This window comes from Plectropomus leopardus, chromosome 22 (assembly GCF_026936395.1).
Source record: "Plectropomus leopardus strain MGB_pleo_1.0 chromosome 22, ASM2693639v1, whole genome shotgun sequence".
NCBI lineage: Eukaryota > Metazoa > Chordata > Actinopteri > Perciformes > Serranidae > Plectropomus > Plectropomus leopardus.
This window is the reverse complement of record NC_142197.1, coordinates 9,881,750-9,905,544: the sequence shown is the minus strand read 5'-3', so window position 1 is coordinate 9,905,544 and position 23,795 is coordinate 9,881,750. Positions and strand designations below refer to the sequence as shown.

The window sequence follows — 23,795 nt, the reverse complement described above, 5'->3', positions numbered from 1 at the left end:
GAACCATGGAGCGTTTTGTCAGATAGTACGGTTGGTTTGGGTTGGTGTGAAAAGCTCATTTGAACGCTTGTGCAGACTAAAAAAAACAATCTCTGGTCTGCCTGAAAACCTTGTGCGCTAGAATTCAGTTCACTTTAGGCGACAACCTGATTCAACCCAAGTACAGGAAGTGAACCAAAACTGTACAGACTGACATATGATTTAAGGGATCACAACTTTAAAATCCAACTTATTACGACTGTACCTTGCACATCATCTGTACAACACGGATAGTACACCTAATCTTGGTCTCATCAGGGCCAGTCTTCTCCTTCGGTACCATCATACTCTCGTTTGAAGAACTTGCTGTTTTATCAGTTGCTCATATTGTCACCTTCCCCTAAAATATTCGACTGATGGGAACGCTAAAGCAAAAACAAAAAGCCCAAGACTCAGTAAATTTGGTGTCCCTGCGTCACTTCTGAGACCGGGAAGTGTCGGCAAGTTTCACTCAGATACTCTGTCTAATAGACCTGTTTACAATATTTGGTGTGCTTGATAAAGTTCATTGTGAGCACTAACTGAACCAAATGAAAACGGCAACAATGTTGCAACTTCATCTTTGAATTGCACCGAGTCTACCAAAACATAGGTGTGAAAGCACCCTTTAGTCATGTTACCACCGAGCAGTCCAGTTTGGGTCACTTTAGTTGGTTAAACATTAGAACAGTTATTTTTGCATTTCTAACGTCAAAAGTTGTGAATGGTACCAGTAAACCTGTTCCATTTCAGCCCACTTTTTGTCACCCCTCTCTTGAGGTATCCAGCACACAGATCCAATATTCAAGGGTGGCGCTAGAAACACTGCAGTCATTAATTGCTCAAAACAGAATTACCACTCTTGCTCAATATGGTTTTAATGCACAAACCTTTTAATATCCCATCGATTGCGACAGAGACTCTAAATACTCCAGCCTGATCTTCGCATTCTGAAAAGAATTCTGTTGGCGATTAACGAGGTGCAAGCCTGCCTACGTTTAAGATTACTGTCTGCGGTGAAAACACAAAATATATCCAAAGTTTAGGTACCGGTTTCGTACAAGTTCTAAGGTTAGTATACTCAATGTGTTTGGTGAGAATGTGTCTCATCTTTTTGTATTTTCTTTTCTTTTAAACATTTCTCTCTACTCCTCTGCTTACTCTCAATACTAATCCCATGAGCTGCTGCCACATCCTCCTCTTCTCCTCATAGTATCAAATTCCCAGTAGAGTGGTAACTCTATAGGTTTTCTGCTTCTCATATTACCACCTACTTGTATTATATCCTGCTCACTTGTGGCTCTAATCCCTCATGTTTACACTCCTTCAGTCTATCCCCAACTCTGGCTCACGACTTGGTTTGAAGTTATTTTACCGCAACAACAACAAAACTGTAATTGACGGACAAACACAAGCCTGCTCCCACATATACGTCTTTGATGTGTCTTGTCCCTCACTCCAGCTAATTAAACACGACCAGAGAGTGTTGAGGGTAGAGAGCGGTATAACTAGCTGTCTAATTATTGGCTCCCCCGTTGGGCAGGTACTCTTATATCAGTCGGGCCAACGAGGTCGCGCTCAGCTTGGGGCCGCACAGCGCCTCTGATTCACCTCTTGTTTAAAAGTTCTGAAATGCCTAACAGTGCCCTGAAAACAATTATTGTTCAGAGAACACTTTTGCTTTTCTAATTAAAAATAAAAATGTAAATTAAATCCTCCCTGATGCCTGCACCCCTACACACAGCTGTGGACAAACTGACACCTGACTTGGTGAAGAAGGATCTGTTCTGACCGGCGGTTGAGTTAGACTTTCTTGTCGTCTGTCATTTGGACAGACGAGGTGATAAGAATTTGGTCATAATCTGATATTACCCTTGATTTTAATTTTAGCCGCCACTGGCTGATAAACTTGATCAGCAGTACCTGCTTGGCCTTCAACCTCCTCTGCGTCAATCCCTCATTTTTCAGTTTTTTTGGGCCGCGGAGCTTCTGTAACATTGGTAGTGAACAGCAAAAGTTTGACACTTCAGCCTTAGAGGTGTTGCGGAATGAGTGCTTTAAATTTTCCTCTATCTATAATGGTTAAAAATCTTATTTCATTGTAAAGCTGCTTGTAGCATTTTGATTTTCTCTACCTTTTCTTGCCCTGCTCTCACTCTATTTATCATAAGACTACTGCAGGAAAGTGAGCTCCACTTTAGGGATGTAAATTTGCAAATCCAAGGATAGTGAAGAAAAGGCCCACTCTACTCTCCCTATGCTTGACTAGTACTCTCTGCCCTTGTTGGTTGGATTGGTCATGTTTAGAGTAAGAAAGTAAACCTAAGCCAATTCTAGGTGGGTCATTCCTGTGATATCCTAAGAAATGCAAATTTGTGTCAGGGACAGTTTGTGGAAGTCTGCCCCCATATACTCGGTGACAGGGCTAACACTACCTAACAGTTATTGATGGATTTATCATAAGAATCAAGCTTTTTCAGTATGAGTCTTTGGAGACCTTTTAACATATCTATGTTGGATGGCAGCCACTATGGTAATGTTAGCTTATTCTAACCGGGCAAGCGTTGAATTAACCAGTGCTAGTTTTTTCACCTTGTGTAATAACGGCACTACAATTATTAGGCTTTTGGACACCTATTCAGTTAAGGCGAACTCTGGTCCTGACCCCTTTTTTAGTTGTATTTTTGTTGTCAGAAATTTCTTTCAAGTTAATTTCTTGACGCTTCCTTTATGTATAAAGTTGAATGGTTTCAAAATTCCAAAATCATCTTCATATTCATACTTTCCTCCCCTGCCTTCAGTGACTTGCATTTTATTTTGTCCCAGTGCAGCTCCAGAGGATCTCACAAAGTTAAAGTCTAAGTGTTGTCTGGTTGCCTGACATTAATAAGCAGCTACTGGATTAAAATGCTCTTTGCTGTCTGTTTTCTGGGATGGCATACGCTTTGATCAGTTTTTCTGCGGAGGTGGCCTAGTTAGACTGGCACAGGTTCACCTGCAGTGACTCCTACACAAGCTCTTTCACACAGACAGTATGCAGCCACACATCTGTATTTAAAGGGTTTTTAAGGAGAGCTGAATTCCATCTTAAGACCTAAAACCACTGGACATTGGAGAATAATTCATCTGCTATATTTATGCAAATGAACAGGATTTCTTTTTTGGAAAATACAAGTTCAAACAAATGTATCTCCTACACCATACGCAAATACACAAACGGACCACTTCAAGGCTCTTTTTCTCCTTTTTATGCTCAAGTCCAACCAGATTCATTTGAAGTCAGAATTAAAGGAAAAAGGGAATGAGCTAAATGTTTACAAACAGTCTTATTGTTTCAATGCTCTCTTAGATCTCCCAGCAAACCCACATCCTGTTCTATTGAGCAAAGACTGTATTTTAAACAAGCACTTTTGGAGACTCTGATAATTGAGGATCCATTAAAACTTGTGGTTAGGATGAGTGCCTGAACCCCTTCGCCTCGTGAAAACAGCATTTGAGCCTTTCTGTTTTGAGTATCTCCATCTTATACCACGTAAATTAAATAATAAAAGAAATCCTGACAAAATTCCAAATGCCACATGCTTCATGAAAAACTCAAGTGGGGGCAAAAACACTTCACTACCAACAGTGAGAGAGGTTTTACTTGTCCACAGCAAACAGAGGTTGACTATTGATTTGTTTGATGTCGAAAGATCACTGCTGACCCACCTGCACACACACGTTTAAACACACACAGCAGTTTGCTGCAGTGGCTGAATAATTCTGCCAACCCATGAAAACTGTTTCAGCCCATAGATGCTTAACGCAGCCCGTCAGAGCTTTCATCTCGACGTTGCTTTCATGTGCCATTCTGCGCTCAGCAGTGCACGTTTTCTCAGCAAGTCTTTGACATTAGCTCACTGCTTGTCATCTTCAAGTCCACATGAGTGTAAAGTCACGATCCCTACAGTTACTACAGAGCGAATCCCGAGCTCTACTTAATGTGTCAGAGTGGGGCTTCTTTATCTATCGCGATCACCTTTTCAAATCTCCCCTTTCTTGCACCTCGTCCTTGCCCCTTGTCTCCCTCTCCCCATTCACTTCTCTCTATCTACACGTGTCCTTTTTCCCCATCTGCGATCCTCTGACATACTAAATCAGGGTGTCATAGATAGTGTGTCGCCCTTACCTTCCACCTCAGTTAATTCTCTTACCCTTGTCTGTCTTTCTCACTGCCTCCATAATGTCTTGAGGAATGCAGGAGGCCATTTTGTCACCCCGATCCCACCCCTCTACTATCACCAAAATGTCTACACCCAGATACATTCATTCTCATGGTAGAGGAGATGAGATCTCAAATCGCTCCCTGTAAGCCTCAAACTGCTTTTCTCATGTGATATCAGTCTATAGGTTTTTAAGATAGCGTCTTTCCCTCTTTGCTTCCCTCTTTAGATCGTACATGCAGCATAAACGCAAAGATTTTCTTATCCGCTTACTGTGTATGTGACTTTTCTCGTCTTTCCTCAGAAGAACATATGCAGACATCTCTTGACAGTGTTTTTGGTCAGCACAGTTGCCACCTCTAAAGCCTGCCAAAAATCTGCCCAAACAAATGTAACCAAAGGGGACTTATTATGGTTTCCAGTATTTTTGTCTTATATATAGTGTGAAGGATGTTCATATTAAATGTGGCCAAAGTAATCCCTGTGAGCAAACACGTAGTATTTTCTGCCGTTTTGATTACTTCATTTCCAACAGTTTTTCCTACTCTGGCCACAGTTTGATGTCATAGTGAGCTGGGTTTCTTTAAATGGTCATCTGCGTCAGGCATGCTACTGCAGTTGTTTGCATTAAATAACTTACACTGCTACATGCTAACGTTAGGGAGACATGTAATCTTGATAGATTTGGTCTATTTCAGATCATATTCCTGTTGGAACATATGCAGTTGTATTAAGAAGCTTTTATCAATGCTTTTTTTTTTTCTTTTTATGGCAAAAAGTGCTGCTGTTCTCCTTTACAGTCATTCCCGGCTGCATGTTCGCTGCTACATGCTAACACCAAGGAAACATGCAATCTTTTTGGTTGCTGACCTTGTAAATCCCTGATTTTGGATCAGAATCTTGCTGGAACACGTCCGGTCGTGTTTAGAAGCTTTGCTTGGTGATTTTTTTCACGGTAAAAAGTGCCACTGTTCTCCATTACAGTCATTCCCCAGCTGCAAATACACTGCTAATGAACAGGTAGCTACATACAGTGGAACACATTATCTTGTTTACAGATGTTGTCAATTGACCCTAAGTTTTGGTACAAATTCCTGCTGCAACATGTCCAAATATTTTTGCAAGCTTTGGTCTTTCATGTTAGAAAGCACGGGGTTCAGTGACTTAGTGCTTTTTAAACATTAGAGCATGTAAATATGCAAACCATAAAAACAAGTATTACCTTAAAATGAGCATAATATGTCCCTTTAAACAAAAGCAGAAGCAGGCATCTTATGCGTATTTCAATTATAAGTGGTAAAACACATGTAGATATCGTCTGAATTGATGGACTGTGTCCATAAACGTCTGTGTTTGTGAGCGAGTGAATGAGGGCTGATCCCGAGCGCAGTTTCCTTGGTGATGCTGCGCCTGTGATCATGATTTCTCACCAGGCAGTAAATCTCGACAAAAGCAGTGAAATTAATGGTCAATAGCTTCATTCTTTTTGCTCTCTGTGTGTGTGTGCACGCTTTTGTGTGTGTGTGTGTGTTTATTTGTGTTTGTGCACACACAAAAACCTCAACAAACCCCCATCCTCACATATGTCCCCTGTTTGCAGCTCTCAGTAGACATGATTTACTGCACACGCACCTCAGCTTCAACTACTGGACGGGATCATAAAAGTAAGGCTGGCTTCTAAGAAAACACAGGGATGTTTTTCACCCGCCAAAAGGGCAATAAAGTCTGTCTCCCAGGGAGTAACACACTCCACTGGTCCTCTACATGGCAAAAATAGCTCACACTGCCCACCTGCCATTCAGTCTCAGTCTTAGCAACAGAATCTGTGTGAATTTGACCACAGTATATATCCAATAAAATCTGTTGGCATGCACCTATTCTACACTGCAGCCTCGACGGCACTGGGCTCAATGCCAACACTATACTGTTATGAAAAATTTTCTTCTGCCTCTGTTGACCTCAACTGCAACAAATCATACAACCAGCTGGTCACTGAATATGGCTATTTACATCAGTTTTCACACGGTCAAAGTCAGATGCACCAGCAAACATCAACTTGCCGTCACCAATTCCTCCAGTCCATCAACACCTTCCTGCACCTTTACCTCCATGGATGCACAATGTATATAAAATGTGTTCTCAGGATAGAGAAGATTGTTTATTTTATCGTTTAATAACCAAAATTAATGTGAGAGAGGGCAAGTTAATATTGCTGTCCTCATAAACCGACTCAATTTCTCTTTTTATAATGAGCACGGGCTTGCTCTCTGCATAGATGCTGCGCTGTCCCCACCTTTGACTCCACACTCCTGTCCAGTCCGTCTATATGACATTAGGACCGAAAAAAACTCTCTGGCCCTGACTCATGTTGACTCACAAGGCAGCACGCTCGCAGGCCTGCTCAGAATAGCCTCCTGTCTGCTCCACTAGCACACTGGCTAGTGCTCACACACACACCAAAAAAAATCCTTGCACGTGCACTGTGTAGCACACACTCCCAGCAGATTTTAGGTGGGTTCTATCATCGATCTTTGGCTACACAAGAGCTGGGCAACATGGAACAAATCAAATCTAACAATATTTTTGACCGAACCAAAAATCTAAATACGTAGAAAATAAAAAAGCATAAAAACAAGCAATTGAAATGAGCTGTTTTTGCTCCTTTGATATTCAGCAAAAAATGAAACAAAGTTTCCAACATTTAGCCTTATAAGTATACAGGCTATTCTGACAAACATAGATCACATGAAGCTCAAATACCAAGCATTTCTTCCTATAAATGGAATGAGAATCCTAAAAAAAAAAATGCATGTGTCAAGCAGAAAAGCTAATACGCTATCCTTGCTATTCCTGTATATAGACAACCCCTCGTGCTGAGCCCTCATCACAGGCTCTGATCAAAGAAGGCACAGTAATGTGAAGTGTATGGGAATTCAGAATTAAGCCCCATATAACACCTGCATGAGTGGAGCCAAGGTCCCAGGAATGTGCCAATGTATTTTTTAAAATCTAGTCTTGATCAAATCTTTAACAGAGAGAGATTGTTTGCTGTTCATTTCAAAAGTTCCAGCACCTTAAAAGTGCATTATAGCAGATACTTTGTATGGTAAAGCCTTTTTGACAGTCACAGAAGAAGAGTATGTTTCAGTGGTGAGCATTTTTGTTGCTGTACTGACTGAGTGTAGGGGCTTTAGTTGATAAATGCCTGATGCAATTGAGATTCTAATGCCTATTGGTCTTGGTCATTTTAATGGAATAACACTCTATTACAGCAGTCGTCTGCGCCTCAGTGCATAGTAATTTACAATGAGGGGGGAAAAAATCTAATTAAGAGATTGCATCAAAATAATTGGGTTTCAAAATTTCCTACGAACCCTTTTAAGTTGAGAATGAGCTCTTTCCTCAAATTGAATGGCAGTGAAAATATTGTTTTTGCAACTGGTTTTTAGCTGTTTAAATTTAGTTATTGCGCTGAAAACGCGTACGCATGCGCACAGGGTCAGCAGTTATCGTCCCTACGGTTCCATTTATGCTGACCTTTTGATCCTCTCATCCTCTCTGCCGTCATATTCACCAGTCTCCCTTCCTCAAGTACCCCCAGCGGTCAAGTCCATTACTGGTATCAGCACTTCTTATCTGCTGCACTGTGCTATAGTACCATCACACACACACACACACCCCCCCATCATCACCACACCCCTTGTGATGCAGTCCGGGCCGTTCACCAATCATGCAGGAGCCATGATGGCCAGGCTATATATCCCCCATTCCATCTGTAGCTGGCACTCTTGCATCACATTTGCTCTGCTCACTCCTCTCCTGAGCGCCTTTGCTCTCTCTTCCTCTCGCTCTCTCTGCTTTGCTTTCCCCCCCCTTTTTCTTTTTCTCTCATTTTTATTTTGTTTTAATCAAATTTTGCTTCTGTTTTTTTCTGTTTTTTTTTTCTTTTCCCCTCCTGTTATCTTTTCATCTTGTCCTGATTCTCCCTTAATTCCCTTTTCCTCTCACTTCTGTTTCTTTTAGTCTCCCACAAACACTGCTATGTACAATCAGCCCCGCAACATTCCCCCTGTGCTTCTTAGATCTGCTCCCTTTTTCTGTTTTGGCGTCATTTCTTTCCTTTTTGCTTTCTCCTTAATAACTTCTTTCTAGCAATCTGTCATGCTCTCCTTCTCACTTAAATTTTCTCTCCCACATCTCAATTTCTATACCACTTTATCTCCTTCCTCCTCCAACTCTAATCTCCCATCCTGTCCTCTCGCTACCCTCCCCAGGCTCTGTGAGCTGTGGGTAAATAGGTGCATCTTGCCTTGCTTCCTCTTTCAAATGGCTCCATGATTGCTAATGAAGCACACAGACAAGAAAAAAAAAAGAAGAAAATGACGCGGAGGAAAGGATGGAGGGGAGAGAGGAGTGTTTCCCATGGAGACGGGGCCCTTCAGTTCCTCCCTAGCTGATTGGCTGATTGATGACCCTGTAGCCATGTTGACTGATTATTATGACAGGGCCTTTTATAGAACAGCGTAGCTTAATATGTGACCAACATACTTCGGTATCGAACAGTATGGTATAGCATAAGCCCCGTCCTGCTATACCATACTGAGGCATACAAAGTGCAATACAGCATGGCCGAGCTTACGAAGGAATTCCATAAGACAGCTTAATGCTCAATACATTGCCTGCATCTGTTCATGCAACTGCTCACAATCCGTCACACCGTCCATTTGGATTCAACAAACTGATTCACTTGTTTGGACATTCCTCTCACATGCTTTACGTTAGAGACAACCTGAAAAGCATTGTCTAGTTTTGCATAAGTACAGTACTATGGTTAGGGTTATGGCAAATGGTCAGTAAAGTATGAAATGGGTTTGTCTGATTGTGTTTCTTTAAATTGAGGAGCTGGTAGTAGAGAGGCAGACAGGGTTTGACATAGCAAAATTAGTCATGTGAAATGTAAAGTTGAAATGAATTATCGTGCTCTCCCTCTCTCAGACTCTTGCACTCTTTCCATTCCCTTTTCCACATTTTACCTCTGCACTGTGCTGCTCGTATTGTTTCCATGCTTCTTGTTTGACCAATACACAACAGAAAACTGATGCCAGAGATACGTACATGCATAAATCTGATTTATCAAGCTCATTCTCGCACCTGCAGAAAAAGCTTAATATTTAAAATGCAGGCTGAGTCATCAATAGACATAGCAAGAATAGAATCAATGTGTCTGATTTTTGCCTAACCGACCCATTGTGACAGCCCTGATTACACTGCAGCCGGTTATTTTTACTGCAATTGGATAACAATTTGTAGAAGATACTAAAACTGTCATTTTGGGATAATGTAACCACACCTACATCTGGGCCCTAAAAATGCTCTTTGTTGAATTGCTGTTTCAGGATAGTTGAAAACGTTAAACTTTGTCTTAGCATGCCAGATGTCCTTTTCCCCCTAATATGGAACACAGACTCCAGTATAGTGCCTCTAAATATATTTTCAGGAAGAAAATGTTATTCTTCCCTTTTTATGTGATTCAATAATATTTCTGTGATATATTTGTCTGCTGCACTGCTCAATTCTGTCAATGTTTTAACTCCAAAAGTAGTCTCTGTTCACTAGGGTCATCATATTCATCATCATTTCTGTAGCCAGTAATGTAGCACAATGTTAGAGGACATTTAGATTATAATGCACATTTACAGCAAATGCTCTTTCTTTACAACATGTGACCCGTTTCCAAGCTCTCTTCTAAAAAAAAAACAAACAAACAACTAAATATAAATGAATAAATAAATAAATAAACCCTTGCACAATATGCTCCCTCTTCAGCTGTCCTCTTTAACCTCCATCTCTTACTCTATCTCTCTCACACTCTCTCTCTTTTTTGTCACTTCCTAATTCCTCAGAGCTGGACTGTCACCCTCACAAACACATACATCACTCTCCTCTTCTGACAGCCTCTACTACAGGTTAAGCACATCACAAGCTCGCAGCTAACTGCCATGTTTTTATGATGTCAACCCCGCCTCTCTCATTTAAGTTCAAACATTCTCGTTTTTTTTTAGCTCCTTTGTCACGAATGTAATTGATATTGTTCCTGTGGCCCTCGCAGGTACTCTCTCTACCCAGCTCTCCATTTGCAACACTTCTTACTGGTTATGTAAACTGGTTTCGTCAACTACGCTACTAGGCCAAAGCTTTGCCTGCCAGCACAGTCCTGTGACTGTAATTCTGATAACGTCACGCATCTACAGAGGTTAGTTATTGTGTTTTTCGATTAGTGTTTACTTTAGAAACGCTCAGCTTTTTTTAGGCTTAATAAGAAGGTAGTATCTGTGTTGGCTGTGATGATTCCGGTCCACACAGCTTGCAATCACTCCCCTGGAGTTCTTTTGTAGTATTCTCTTTGTCATCTCTCACCCACATGTTGCCCACTCTGAACATGCTATTCTGTTCTTAACTGATCTGTGCTCCCGGGGTAGTTCACACCACCTTTCTTTTTATCATTGGTGACTGAAACACCATCCCCAGTTTTGTCATTACAGCAGAAAGAATGGCAACAGCACTGCTTGGTCTTCAATCCCCCCCACACACCGTGGTTTCCAAAAACAAACTGGCTTGCCTTTCTAATACATGCGTACTAAGCACAGCGCATGTTGTATGATATCTTTCTTTGTTAGGCAGAGAACGGTGGGGCTCTATTATGATTGAGAGAGGTGATATTGTTGAAGATGAAAAATGCACAGTTAACAGCGAGACCCGAATGCATTTGTCACCATAAAAAGCCCCCTTACTGATTGATGAAGGCACAACAGCTGGCAATGCAATGAAAAGTGAAATGAGGATCTATATTTTTTGGCAAAGTGCAAGACAGTCTTAACACCCAAACAGTATTCCACCTGAATTTATCACCTTTTTCACTCAATTAGATACATGGTTCATTGTACTAGATTGTAATGTAGAAAATGACATAGTTAACACATTCTGTTGCATCGTTGAAAGGCATTATGTAATGAGCATTTCAGTTAACATTAGATGCTATGATAGCACTGCTACACACCAGTTCTTTATCTTTTCACATCTAAAACATTTGTAGAACTTAAGAACTTAGATTAAATATACGCTTTTGATGAGCCACACCTTGATGAAGCACCATGACACTCACTGAAGGTGTAAAATCGACACAGAACAAACTCTATTGTTGCATATAAAGACTATAATTAAAGGAGATGTTGAGAGATGTAAAAACAAAAAAGGGAAAAAAAACCCACCATCCACTCCTGCACCGTGATTCATTCTGCCTGAGTCATTCAGCACACGTAGGGTTAAAGTATAGCTGCAGCGTCTTACTGCAGTGTCTAAAGCATTTGGCTGATCGTTACAGTATACACCAGGAGAAGGGGAAAAAAACATCTCTCTCTAATACTTCCTTTTTTTCTTCCAAAAATCCTTTTTATTGCATTTATAACATTTGGCACAGTACAAATTCTTGGTGCTTTTACAAGATAAACCTGTAAAGATCGACACTGACCTTTTTTCGGTTTTTGTTAAAGAAAGTCTTCTCAGTATAAATATTTTTTTTTCTTATCACTGCATTCTCTGTAGCATGGTGTAAAAATCACACAGAATGCCCCCTTTTTTTAAAACAAGACTACCCTCATTTGTCAAAGTCAAGACAGCATCTTAAACAACTCATTGTTTTAAATAGAAGTTACAAGTTAGAAAATAGTTTCAATTTCTTTTAATATATGTTTCTCTATCACCAGCCCATGGTAGTTTCAATTTGTCCATATATATATTTATTTATAAGCATGTACAACAAGAAATCATCAGTCTTTTTAAGTTTGCACTCTGTACAAAAAAGTAGTTCCTGTCCTTTTTTCGTTGTGCATTCTATTGCATGATTTTATGAGGGAATGATGAAAGAGGGGGGGGCAAGGGGCAGGGGTGGGTGGGGACTAGGAACCTAGGGAAAGGAGTGGGAGCCTTTTGGGGGGCGGGGGGGCTTTTTTAAATCTGAGTCTCCTGCACCTTCTCCTTGGTGTGAGTTTTTATGACAAAGGGCTCAGCCATTGCTGTGATGGTGCTGGGCAAGGTTCGAGGCAAAGAGTTCCCAACATTGTTCTCTGTCCATTTAGCCCCATGGCCAGTTGGTTTGTAGGTGTTATATTTGGGCTTTAGAGTGCTGTAGTCCACTTTATGGGGGCTGTAGTCCACTTTATGGGGACTGTAATCAAGTTTAGGTCTCTGAGTGTGTGGACTAAAGTCAGACTTGAAGGCGCTGTAATCCGCTTTGTGGGGGCTGAAGTCTGTCTTGAAGGCGCTGTAATCAGTTGCAGTCTTATGAGAAGAGTAAGGGTCCTTGGGTTTGTAGGTAATGTCAGGTTTAGATCTCTGGCCATTGTAGTCTGTTTTGGGTTTAGGCTGAGTGCTATAGTCAGGCTTAAACTGGCTGTAATCGGGTTTAGGTCTTGGGTGAGTGCCAAAGTCAGGCTTGAATGGACTGTATTCGGCCTTGGGTTTATGTTGTGTGTTGTAGTCCGATCTTAATGGGCTGTAGTCATGTTTGGGTTTTGGTTGGGTGCTATAATCTCGTTTGAATGGACTGAGGTCAGTTTTCTGCCTAGGATGAGTGCCATAATCTGGTTTGAATGGGCTGTAGTCTGATTTAGTTTTTGGGTGAGTGCCAAAGTCTGGTTTAAATGGGCTGTACTCTGCTTTAGGCTTGTGAGTGCTGTAGTCCTGTCTGAATGGGCTGTAGTCAGGCTTTGGTCTATGAAGGCTAAAATCTGGTGTAGATTTGTGAGTGCTGTAATCTGGGATGAATTTGTGGCTACTGAAGTCCATATTTGGCTTGTATGTGGTATACTCAGCCTTCGGCTTGTGAAGGGTGAAATCAGGCTGGGGTTTGTATTCGGCCTTGGGTTTGTGAAAGCTATAGTCAGTCTTGTGGCTGATAAAGTCCAGTTTGTGTATACTGTTATGGTCCCGGATTTCAGGCAACGTTAGAGCTGTCTCTTGAGCTGCAGACGCTGGTGGAGGAAGGTCCTCCTCATCCACCTGGATTATCTCCACAGTGCGGGCAGCTGCCACTGTGCTCCTCTGCTGGTGGCGCTTTCTCAGTTTGTAGAAGGCGATTAGCATGACAGCAGCCAGCAGTGTCACCGCTACAAAGCAGCCTATTATGATCTTAGTGGTCTTCATCACTTCGTCCAAGCTAGGGCCAGACTTGCCTGGCTTGCCAGTGGCACCTTGGAGTCCTGGCGCCACAGATGTCTTAGCTGCACCTGATGGGCTGTCAGTGCTTTGCAGTAGCACTGTTGGAGTGGAGATGAAGACTGGCTGAAAGACTGAAGGAGAGGCAGTTGTCGTTGTTGTTCCAAGGCCTACTCCTCCTCCTCCAGCCGCCCCAGCCCCTGCAGCAGCAGCAGCTGTGGTCGTGGTGGTTTTAGGTTTGGGCATCTCAGTGGTTGGCCCCAAGACCTCCACAGTCACTGTGGTGAAGTAACTCAAGTTGGATGTGTTAAGCTCAGCTGCACTCACATTGAGGTAGGCCGAGGCATTGGAGTTCCCAGCTGCATTGGACACCATGCAGGTATAAGTGCCTGTGTCTACTGCCAGTACAGTTGAGAAATTAAGGGTACCATCATTGAGGACTGATATTCTCGGGTGACTAGAAGCATGTGTCAGGATAGTTCCATTGGGTAGGAGCCAGCGCACTGAAGACATTGGGGCTGTGCGGCAACGAAGGTCAGCCACTCGACCCGCTGAGATGTTCAAGTCCCTTGGTGCATCAGCAATGAAAGGAGCCGAACACTGGACTGCAGCGCCCTCACCTCGGTCCACCTCCACCAGCTGTCGACCTCTCATGCTGGCAGGCGAGTGACATCGACCACAGCAAGTTGAGTTAGTTGGGATGTACTCCCTTAGCCAGCGTGCTAACCATACAGCCTCACAGCCACAGTTCCAAGGGTTATGGTGGAGATGGAGTTCCACCAGGTACCTGAGCGGGGAGAACAGATCATGTGGCACAGCGCTCAGATTGTTATGGGCAAGGTTAAGCTCCACCAATGAAGACAGGTCGTCGAAAGCGTTGCGCTCTATCACTGTTATTTGTGAGTTCATCACCCATAGCTTTTTCAGTGCACGCAGGCCTTTGAAGGAGCCTGGCCTTATCTCTGGGAACAGATTTTCGGAGATCTCCAGCTCCTCTAGGCCCTTTAGGGGACTCAGGTTTGGCAAATCACCCCGTATGTTGCACATGCCCAGGTTGAGGTACTTGAGGTTTTGTAGGCCCTCAAAAGCTCCTTCTGAGATGTACTCCAGTTTCCGTAACTCTCCTAAGTCCAGTCGCATGAGGGAGGGCACCCGGTTGAAGGCGTAGGAGGGGATACTTTCAATGGGGTTGTTCCTCAGCCACAGTTCTCTTAGTTTGGACAGGTATTCAAAGGCCCCACTGGGCACCACTGTCAACCGGTTGTCAAACAGCTCCAGTGTGTTGAGGCTGGTGAGTCCATTAAACGCGCCCACCTCAATCTGCCGTATGGCATTGCGCCCAAGCTGGAGCACCTCGAGGTGGTGCAGGTGGCGGAAGGAGTCAGCCTGCACCGCCTCGATGGCGTTTTCCATTAGATTGAGGTGTCGCGTGTTGGCAGGAATGCCAGGGGGCACGCGGGTGAGGCCACGTCGGGTGCACACCACCTTCCCCTGCTGATTACTGCAGGAACACTGCGGTGGACAGCCCTGGGGTCCCTGAGACACCGCCGCCCCCGCCAAGGCCAGGGAGGCGCTGCTCCACGCTCGCGCCATCAGGAAGACTACACAGAGCAGGGCGGCTTTCCTGGCACGATGCACAGCTACCCGCCCCAGGAGACTCATGATGTGGCACGTTCATAATTCAGCATCATCTGGGGGGGAGGATGGGGGTGTTTGGGGGTGGTGATTGGGGGCTTTGGGGATCAGGGAGAGTAGCTGGTTGGCTGGTAGTAGTGTTAAGGGGGACCAGATCAAGGAAGTCAAGGAGGAGGACAAGGGGAGAACGTGAGTTTTGGGTGCTTGCTAAGGGGCAAGAGGGCTTGACCTATCCTCAATTAAGCTTTTATTCCCATGAACTGTGCTCAGGGGCAGAAGGAGAAGGGAGGGTAAAGAGGGCTGGCGTTTCTGAAACGTGTGCATGAGAAGGACATGATGATAAATTAAGCAACCAAAAACCGTATTACAAGACAGAAGGGAGGGTTACAAATTGATGCAAAGAGGGGTTGAAACACTAGACACCTACCTCAAGTTATTATTACAGGTCCTTGAACTGAGATATATAGTTTCCCTCCTGTTTGCAATCAGAAAGAGCTGTGGTATTCACACCAGATGTATGTATATCCCAAGAGCAGCAAAGAAAGCCTTTTTATATTTGCTCTGTCAAAACAGGTATCAATGCCAAAGAGCTTAACCAAGATGAGCCCTTTTGTAAATCCACACATCCAAAGAGAAAGGTTCGAAAGGCCCTTTTGTGAGTGTTTTTTTTCTCCCTTTCCTTGTTGATTAGAAAAAAAAAGAAAAAGAAAAAAAAAAAGATTGCAGATAGGAATCCAGTCAGGCTCCCAAAGCAGCAGTGCTCCCTTGCTCGCTTCTCGCTGTCGGCTCCTCTTCTCTCGCTTGTCCTTGGAATCCGACAGTTGATCCCCCTGCTAGACACCTTACCCAGGTCTCCATAGCACAGGCGACCACACAAACACTATTTTTTTTTTTTTTGCGCAGCAAAAGCCAAGGCGGAAAGGACAAAAAGAGGGGAGGTAGGTGGGAGTGGGATTGAAGAAAGGTTGAATGAAAATTCCACAGTCCTTTCCAATGTTCTTTGCCTTTTGTTTGCGATGCTTTGGAGTGGGAGGTTGACAAGCTGGAGGGGGGATAAAAAACAGACCCCCCTCCTCTCTGTATTCCTCTGTTCACTTTTTAGTGGTCAATCAGTTGGTCGGTTGGTCAGTCTGACAGCCCTTCTCCCTCTCTCGCTCTCTTCCCCTTGCTCTCAGTGTGGCGTCGTGTCCACTTGATTTTTCTTTCTTTTTTCTTTTTTTTTTTCCTTCCTCCAGGAGTGCTCAGCCGGGGGGTTGGAAAGACTAGGCGACACGCACTGCCTTCATTAGCCTCTTCCTCTTCTTAACTAGCCACACGCTCCAGCCTCGGCAGCAGCCGCGGCAGCGACAGCAGCAGCAGCAATTGCAAACGCACACACACCATCCCCGCGAAGCACACAGCAGCAGTAGTGAGCACACACAGCAGCAGCTGCAGCCTGCCTCCCTTGCACTTCCCAATAATCCGTCAATTTCTTCAGAGGGGGAGTGGGGTGGGGGATGGAAGGGGTTGCTGGGAGGAGTGGGGGGTGTTGTAGCTGGGTTGATCGAGGTGGGTTAGAGGGAGGAGGGGTGGTGCGCAGTTTTCTCCTTCCTCTCTCCGGCTTGTTTCTTTTTTCTTCTTGTTTTCCAGTTCTTTTTTTCCCCCTCCTCTCCTCGTGGTGATCAGCACCCCCTCGCTAATGCAGCGTCCGACTAGGGAGAGGAGCAAGACAGGGAAGGCAAGCGCTGGGCGAGCGCGCGGCTTACAGGCGTGACGTTAACAGTAGCGTCGATGTGGAAAGGATCCGTTGTAGCAGCAAAAGGGAGAGCGTGCGCCGGCTTGACTATCTCTCTCTCTCCCTCTCTCTCTCTCTCTCTCTCTCTCTCTCTCTCTCTCTCTCTTTCACTCTCACTCTCTCACACTCTCTCACGCTCTCTCTCTCTCCCTGCCTCCCTCCTGCTCTCTCTGCAGTGTCCTAAGGTAGTTGGGTGAGCTCAAAGCACTCAGACCTTTTTAGAGATCTACCTCTTCAAAAACCAGTTTGCTCCTGCTGTCCTCTGCTCTCTTTTTTTTAATGCTCACAGTCTCTTGTTCTGTGGCTTTCTGGGGCTTTGTGTGGCTTAGGGGAATAGACGGGCCGTCCAAGCAAAAGGAAGAGATGGACAACAGTGGCATCCCCACAGCAACCAGATTTTAACCCCCTCCTCCCCTGCAATAATCCAGCCATTCCAACGAGTCTGGCAAAGCTTTCCAGCATTGCTGTGGTAGCAACGGCGGGCAGATGGGACGCCGTTTCGCTCACTCTCTCGCTCCCTCTTGCTCTCATGGTGCCCTCTCTCTTTCTCTCCTCTGTGCTCTCTCCCTCTTTATCTTTGATTTTCTTTCACTTCACCTCCACTTGCTCTCTCACTCTTTACATTTTGTCCTTTAGTGGGAAATAGAAGGAACATGAATGGACTGCTGACGCATCCTGCTCGGAGCAGTGCTTTGGTTTGATGCAGTGTGTTTTGTGCATTAACTCCCCCCCCTCACCCACTCCACCCTCACCCTCCTTGCTGTCTTTCCTTCTCACTGCTCACTCTTGGTCCGTCACTGTGTCACTCTACTTCATCTCCGGCTTATATACAGTCTCCTACAAGTTGTTAGGACACCAAATGCAATTTCACTTCAGTATTGATCTATGTTTTCAGTTTAATGGAACTAAAATTCAAGATTGTAAAAATTTGATTTGGTTACTTTATTAATAATGCTAACCCTAATAAGTTGGCGCATATGATATAAAATCAAAGCACAAAGTTATCTGCTTCTTGTCTACACCTTTTACCTTCTTATTCACTCTCCATCCCCCTTTCATCAGCTTTGCCTCTGCAGGTAGTTAGAGCACTCTAAACGGGCAGGCCTTAACCCTCAATTTGAGCACAAACTGTCGCTTCAGGAAGCACACAGCCATAAAGGTCATGTCGAGGAAGGCGAACAGAGGAAAACAAGACATGCTTTACCTTCCTGCCTGCAGGAGAGGAGGCGAAACAAACGCACCCTACTGTCCCATCACCCTTCTATCTCCAATGATTTGTACAAGCCTCATGTCCATTAAACTAGGAAGCAGTGTGGGTAATTGATGGATGGTAAAGCTAGCTGTGACAGTGCTGCTAGGTGTATGTATGTGCGCGTTTGCGTCTAAGCTGGAGACTAAGTGTGTGAAAGAGAGAGAGAGAGAGAGGAGGAGGAGAGAAAGCATGCCAACTAGAAAAGGTCACACTGCCTGTAGCGCAGTACGTTATTCCCACCGGCACAGGAGTATAGAGCCAACTCCTATATTATACACACACATACACATACACATACACAGACTTTCTCCTTGACTTCACTGCGGTTGAATACGAATAGGCTTCAATGAAGCACATGTAACAGCGAGGTAGCAGCCACAAGAGTATAGGGGGGGTTTTCCTTTCTTGAGACAGAAAGGCTATTTCTTCTCCTTTCCACAGGGAATCCCTTGCAATGGCCATGTGGAGGGTGATATCAGAGGTGTGCTGCATCTACTGCATCCTCACTGCATCCTCCAAGCGAGTGCAAACATGAGATAATGCAGGCGTAAATTCGAAACGGCGTGCAAAAGCAGGGTTATAATACAAATGCAGGATGTGCGATGGATGTTCTGCTCCAAACAACATTTCATTGATCTGTTGTCCAGTTATGCCAACTGCAAATGGAGGCTTGTGGGCCTCTGTGTGATTATTGATGGCAAAAATCAGATGTAGTACAGTGTGCACTGTTAGCTCTGTTTGTGTGTCAGATGGCATGCTGCTCTTTAGGTGTGGTGTGCCACCATTTGATTAGCGAGTGACCCAGAATGAGTCCAGGTTGTGTTTTACCCACCCAGCACAGCTCATCCTAGACTACTATCTATCCAAAATCATCCTTTGACCCATAACATTAGCAACGCTGCCAGGACAGCTCCCTCCTCTTGGCCCCCTCACCCTGTCTGTTTCTCTCTTTCCTGCCTTTTCTATTCTCACTCTATTTTTCTCTGTCAGCGGACGCTCTGCTTTCTCACTACTGATGGAGCGTGGGTCATGGCCTGCCAAACTCTGTAATGCTCCACTGACCAAAAGTGGTCAAGCCCCTTGCTTTATAGTTTGATCCTGGCGCGGAATGGTCAGCGTTGCTTGATGGTCAGCCAAACTCTGTGATCACTGCAAGGTTTTCTCAAGGTTCAGTGTGTGTGTGTGTGTGTGTGTGTGTGTGTGTGTATGCATGCGTGTGTGTGTGTGTGTGTGTGGCTCGCATGGCATACCCGATACTGGCAAATATGTGAACCAAAAAAGACTTTGCCAAGCTAGTGACCTTATTTTTTTATTCCTGGATTATAAATCCAATCTGATTCTGAGGTTCTGGTTGTTTCTGAATTTGTAAAAGTGGCTCAAGTGTTTAACGTGAAGTACCTTTTGAGGTTTAGGTTATCTCACTATACTTACACCAAGCTGCAACCTCCAGGCCTAAAAAAATGAAGCCAATGCGGAAGTGCTACAAACTGCAACCTCCAGGCATGGCCACTTGAGGCTGGCTCCAAAAGTGAGTCAGTCCCCAAAGTGTGGAACGAGTCCTAAAACTTACAAATCAGTAAGCATTTTATCACTCTTGGTTTCCTCGTCACAAAGTCAATGGGTTTTTTGAATGGGTTTTTGGCTAGAAGGTCTTGTTGAACGAATGTGTAAGTGTTATAAGCATTTGCCACAGAGTTTATTTTCTGCCATGATCTAAAATCCAGTTAGAATTTTTTTTTGTATAACTCAGCCATTTAAATTTTATTAAGGCTTAAATTTATTTCTGTTTAAGGGTGGGGGTACTTGAGTGACTGGCTGTCTGCAAGGTGTTGCCACAGTTTGAGCCCGATCCACCTCTCACTTCCCCACAGCTCCAACCTCTTGTCCAAGAATGGTTACTTCTTGCTCCAAAAAAACAATATTGCGAAGACCAAAATGCTGGAGCGACAACCTCAGGGGCTGAAAAATGAAGCCAACACGGAAGTGCCAAAAACTGCAGTTCTTTCTTTCTGGCTTCAGAAGCCTGTCAAGCCCCACTAACACCTTCTCATCCAAATATGGCCACTTCTGGCTCCAAAAAACCCCAAGATCTTAAGGAAGGCGAATGTAAGGCTTTGAAACTGGACTCTGCAAATCAGTGGGTGTAGTCATGGTAGCTACACACATTTTTATTGAATGGTGTATGATCTATACACCATCTTGACAAGGCTGTTGTCAGGCGTTACCTTCAGGACTTACTGACCAGGGACTGCATGACGAACTGTCAGATACGTTAGACCTTGATGCTGTTGTGCCAGCCCCGTGCCCCTGCTGTACGACCCCCGTCCTCCCTGCTTCACCCAAGGCTCTATGGAGCCACCCCCTGCACCAGGCCAGGAGGGCACTGGGTGTAGTTTGGGGCTACTGCAAGACCTACTTTGTGGTCCGCCAGTCAGCCGGCATGTTCGAGGGGTATATGCAAACCTTACAGAACCCATCCCCTGGGGTGAGTGCTGGCGAATCTGGGCTGTGGCCAGTCACATGTAGGTCAGCAGCCTGTGTCTGTTTGCATGTGTGTACGTGTCAGTGGTTCCATTTGGGTGAATGGCCTGCAGTACTGTATAGCAGCAATGACAGTCGGAGTTTAACAGTATACAGGCGAATGATAGATCTAATGATAATGTCATTGCCTCTGCCATTGCCAGGATGAAGGATTTACAGTATAGGCCCTTGGGCAATCCACATATGGTATTCTGTTTGTGTGTGAGACAGAGAGAGCTGTTTTCAAGGAGACAAGAGGCACACTATTTTTGGGCTTGTCTTGTGCTTTGAGAGCTATTACAAATTGTATGCATATGTGTGTGTGTGTGTGTGTGTGTGTGTTTGTGAGTAATTGTGTCCTCTAAGCATCCAGTAATGTCCCAGTGGCTGATTGCATACCAGTGCCCACTCTGGCACAATGTTATCTTAAACCAATTTTTTCCAGGCCACAGCACTTATATGTACACACACTCCAAACTCTGCAATTCTGACCTTGAGGTAAAGGACCCGCTACCGGACACTTCCTTTCCTATTTTCATTTCAATTTCCAGGAATTAATTCTGCGAGAGATTACGTGTAACACACTCGCACGCGCACACACGGACACATTCTGCTATCAGTGTCCCAGTAAAGGCTTTATACAGCTTGGTAGGGATGTTTTTTTCTGTTTATCGTTTTTATCATCACACACACTGGCACACATACCAATCATATGCCAGAGTATCAAAAGATTATAATGGGCAATAGGGTGTATTAGTGGCTTCGGTGTTCCCAGGTTAGATGAGTGTTTCATCCTGGTACCTGCTCAGTCTGCTTTCACTGACCTTGTTTGGCATCAACTCACAACAGCACACAAATATTGATAACATTTCCAGTATTACATGACATTAACTATCCTATGATATTTTTAATTTTAGAGATGTTCCGTTATCATTGCTGAACTTGCATATCGGCTGACACCGAGCACCGTTCTGATACCGTTGTGTAAAAAAAACACACCTTTATGGATGTGAAATTATAGTTTTCATTGTTGTATGGAGTGTCTAAGGTTGAACTCTCTCCCCTGACATATTGACCACTCAGATGATAGGTGATGGATTCAGGGATTGCTCAATCAATAAAACAATAAACATGGTTTGATATTAATGACCTTTTTTGCTTTTAATCTTGACTCTCTGGTTATGAATCGCTCTGGCATTAATCCTTTAAATTCCCCTTCTCCCTTTCCATATGTTTGTCTTTTTTCTTTGTAATCTTTTCTTAAACTCTCCCTATTCTCAACTTGTCCCTTGCCCCTTTCTTCTCTCCATCTTCCTCTCCCTGTCCCTCTTTTTTTTGTTCTTACACTGCCTTTGTTCTTGCCCTCTTTTTATCCCTCCGCCTCATTTTCTTCCCTCATCTCTCTTTTTGCTTTCTTGCTGTGCTGCCCCCCTCTTTCCTCCCTCTCTTTTCCTTTCTCCTCCTCTGTCCTCACCTTCCGTCTTCTTGCCCTCACTTTCCCTCTCCAAATTGCTGCTTCTTACAGTGTTCCTCTGCTTTACTATTTGCAGGCCAGTCTCAAGTTAATTGTGTTTGCTCATTCAGCATATGTTTTTTTGTGTGCGTGTGACAGCGTGTGTGCTCTCAAATGAGGGGCAATATCAGGTCATGGCAACTGAAGGCACACAGTTAAAAGATGAGCGTTTCCTCTCCTCTTTTTTTTCTTTCATCCTGTGTTATTCAGTGTTTGAGCTCCGCTAGCAGCCTTTGTCTCCAGACTAATGGGCTTCATTATGTTGAGCTGTGTTCATACTGGCTGCCAGAGCAGGGATTAGCCCTAGCGCTGTGTTAGCTGGAAGCAGAAGAAAGATACAAGTAGGTTAGCACTGTTAACCCAATCAGCATGAGCCAAGATATCTCGATAGGAGGAGATGCTTCATGCATATTTGGAAAGAGGAGGATTTTCTCTTTGGCCTGATAAATTCACAGCATTTTAAACCTGGCTTTAACCAATTACTGTCATTTTTTAAGAATTGAATTTTTAAATTAAAAAAACTGTATGTCATTGTGGCAAATGTGTGAACCTTTATATTTTTTTCATCATATGCTAATGCTGCCCATGTCTTTCCTTGGCCACGTCATTGGTCAGCTGGCCTCATTAGGATTCATGGAGCATCCTGGTATGTGCGTTCATCACAACGTTGCCTTGCCAACTGCCAGGCCGTAGGAAATGGATGTCTCTTTCTCTGAGCAATGTGAAGGTAAAAACATAGTAATTCACCGCTGAGAGAGCAGCTAAATCTTCTCGACTTTTAGCTCCTTGGGAGCAAAGGTGCCGTCTTCATTCAGGTCCACACCCCCCTCTCCTGCTTTTACTTTTATGTGTCCTTGGCAAAACAAAATTCCTAACTAGTGAGTTGTTACTCTGCAACATTATATGTGACATTTGTCCCATATTTGGCTTTTGCATTACTTCGGCTTGTCTCAGCTCACTTAAATGCTTTTATAGGATGAAATGGGAGTCGAAACTGTGATTTATTGTGCATACAAACAAATGCTTTGTCTCATCTTGCTTTAAAAACTGGTACTGTTGTCTAGCTTTTTGTATAGCCTTTAAATAATGACAAGTGTGAAAAGTCTGCTGCTAGAGGTAATTGGATCAAACACTACAAAAAGCTCTTAGTTTGCTTGTAAAACTATGCATCTCGCTATTAACATGAAATCCTATATTGTATGCCAGGGATGCTCAACTTGCTTTTCTCAGTGGCCATTTGTGCAAAATGACAGGAGGCCTGGGGCCCGTCACAGCAGCCCGACATGGGTCAGGTGTATTTGCACCGGTGATAGCTGTGGACTGAGGCATTATGTTTTGGGGTTTTCTTGTCTGTATGTTTATCCCATTATTGTGGATGCAATATCTCAAGAACACCTTGAGGTAATTTCTTCAAATTTGGCACAAATGTCTACTTGGGCTCAAGGATGAACAGATAATGTTTTTGTGGTCATAGTCAAAGGTCAAGGTCACTGTGACCGGATGTTTGTTGCATTCTCATGAACGTAAAATCTTAAGAACACTGTAAGGAAACCGGTTTAGATTTGGCACAAATATCCACTTTGTCGGAATGGGTTCTGAACTGGTTAGATTTAGGCGGTCATTGTTCAAAGGTGAAGGTAACTGTGACTTGGTACTTCTCATTCTCGT

The 23,795-nt window shown here is 43.9% G+C and overlaps 2 protein-coding genes across 2 annotated transcripts in view; one reads left to right on the top strand and one right to left on the bottom strand.

The window, feature by feature from the left end:
• snd1 (staphylococcal nuclease and tudor domain containing 1) overlaps positions 1 to 23,795 on the top strand; it is a 245,423-nt gene that overhangs the window by 98,080 nt on the left and 123,548 nt on the right. The window lies entirely within an intron of this gene.
• On the bottom strand, positions 11,002 to 15,106 carry lrrc4.1 (leucine rich repeat containing 4.1). Its single transcript, XM_042511216.2, has one exon. The coding sequence runs from the start codon at positions 15,093 to 15,095 to the stop codon at positions 12,228 to 12,230; it is 2,868 nt and encodes a 955-aa protein (XP_042367150.1). The 5' UTR covers positions 15,096 to 15,106; the 3' UTR covers positions 11,002 to 12,227.